General features: G+C 45.6%; 1 protein-coding gene across 1 annotated transcript in view; it reads right to left on the bottom strand.

Moving 5' to 3' along the window:
- Positions 1-258: 258 nt before the first annotated feature.
- LOC120548943 (neuronal PAS domain-containing protein 3-like) overlaps positions 259-1,181 on the bottom strand; it is a 262,015-nt gene continuing 261,092 nt past the window's right edge. The window contains exons 4-5 of the mRNA XM_039785447.1: positions 799-1,043; positions 259-308 (exon numbers count right to left, since the gene is read on the bottom strand). Of these exons, the coding sequence (XP_039641381.1) occupies positions 259-308; positions 799-1,043 (295 nt within the window). The remainder of the gene's footprint in view (positions 309-798; positions 1,044-1,181) is intronic.

The following is a 1,181-nucleotide window of genomic DNA, read 5'->3' as shown; positions in this document are numbered from 1 at the left end:
ACTGTAGTTGTGCGCCAAACCAAAAACATGGGAAACTGTTTTTCATCTTGTAATTACGAGACACTCAAAGCAGAATTTGGCAAATTTGCCGACTTTGAGACTCCGAAATTCCCCCCCAGAAGCAGAACCAGAGAGTTTAATATTCAGACTGTGAAGGAGCTTGTTGTGGGTCAGCTGTGTGGTAGCCTAACTCAGAAAATGTAATCATTGTTTTTGCTTGATTTGCTAAATTCTAGGATGGCTTTGGAACTTTTTTGCTCACTTTTTCAGAGCTTCATGGGGAACAAAACTGTAAGTGAGAAGACTACCTGAGACATGCAATAATTGAGTCAAAGATATGTTAGTTTTTCGATGAAATTAAAGCACGTCAATAAACTCTCCCCCTGACTTAGATCGTTAAAATAGTCAGATTAGTTAATAGTCAGGATCCGGTATAGGAGACTGCACTACTCAGTCTGACACGATGTGCCCTGCTATGACATGAACTTCCACGATGAGCTTCAAAGTCGCTCTTCCTTTATCGTCGCATTAGCCACTGCTAATGCTTGCTCTTGAGGGAATTACTGGAATTGTTGGGGCTTTGTAAATTATAGAGTGTGGTCTAGACCTACTCTATCTATAAAGTGTCTCGAGATAACTCTTTATGATTTGATACTATAAATAAAATTGAATTGAATTAAAATAGGGCCCACAGTGTTGTTTCTCTGTTGCATAAATCTGAGTACAACGTTGACAGAGCATCAGGAAACTGTTTACAGACCCCTCCCCTTCCTGAGGCCCTGAGCGTGCCGGTCCTACCTTTGACCGAGGTGTTTGGCGGCGGCCCCTCCATGCGCAGGTTCCACGGTGGGTCCCCCTGGTTGGCGAAGTCCCTCATCTTCAGGTAGCTGATGGTGAGCCGGATGATGGAGGCCTTGTCCAGCTGGCTGGTGATGGCGCCCGGCAGCGGCAGCATCTTGGCCAGTTCGTAAAACTCAAAGTTCTCCTTTCCCCGCCGCGACCGCGCCGCGTCCCGCGACTTCTCCTTTCTCAGAGCCTGCAGCCTGGACGGGAAAAGAGCACGCAAAGAACGTAAGACGTCATGAATATCGTATCACGTCAACATGTATGACTGTCGATTTTTGAAAAAGAAGTAAGTCACAATGCTTGCAAGACGTCTATAATCTACAGTGCTGCTCATG

The sequence above is a fragment of the Perca fluviatilis genome, chromosome 20 (genome assembly GCF_010015445.1).
Source record: "Perca fluviatilis chromosome 20, GENO_Pfluv_1.0, whole genome shotgun sequence".
Lineage (NCBI taxonomy): Eukaryota > Metazoa > Chordata > Actinopteri > Perciformes > Percidae > Perca > Perca fluviatilis.
The sequence above is the reverse complement of the archived record's forward strand: the minus strand, read 5'-3'. Positions and strand labels throughout refer to the sequence as shown.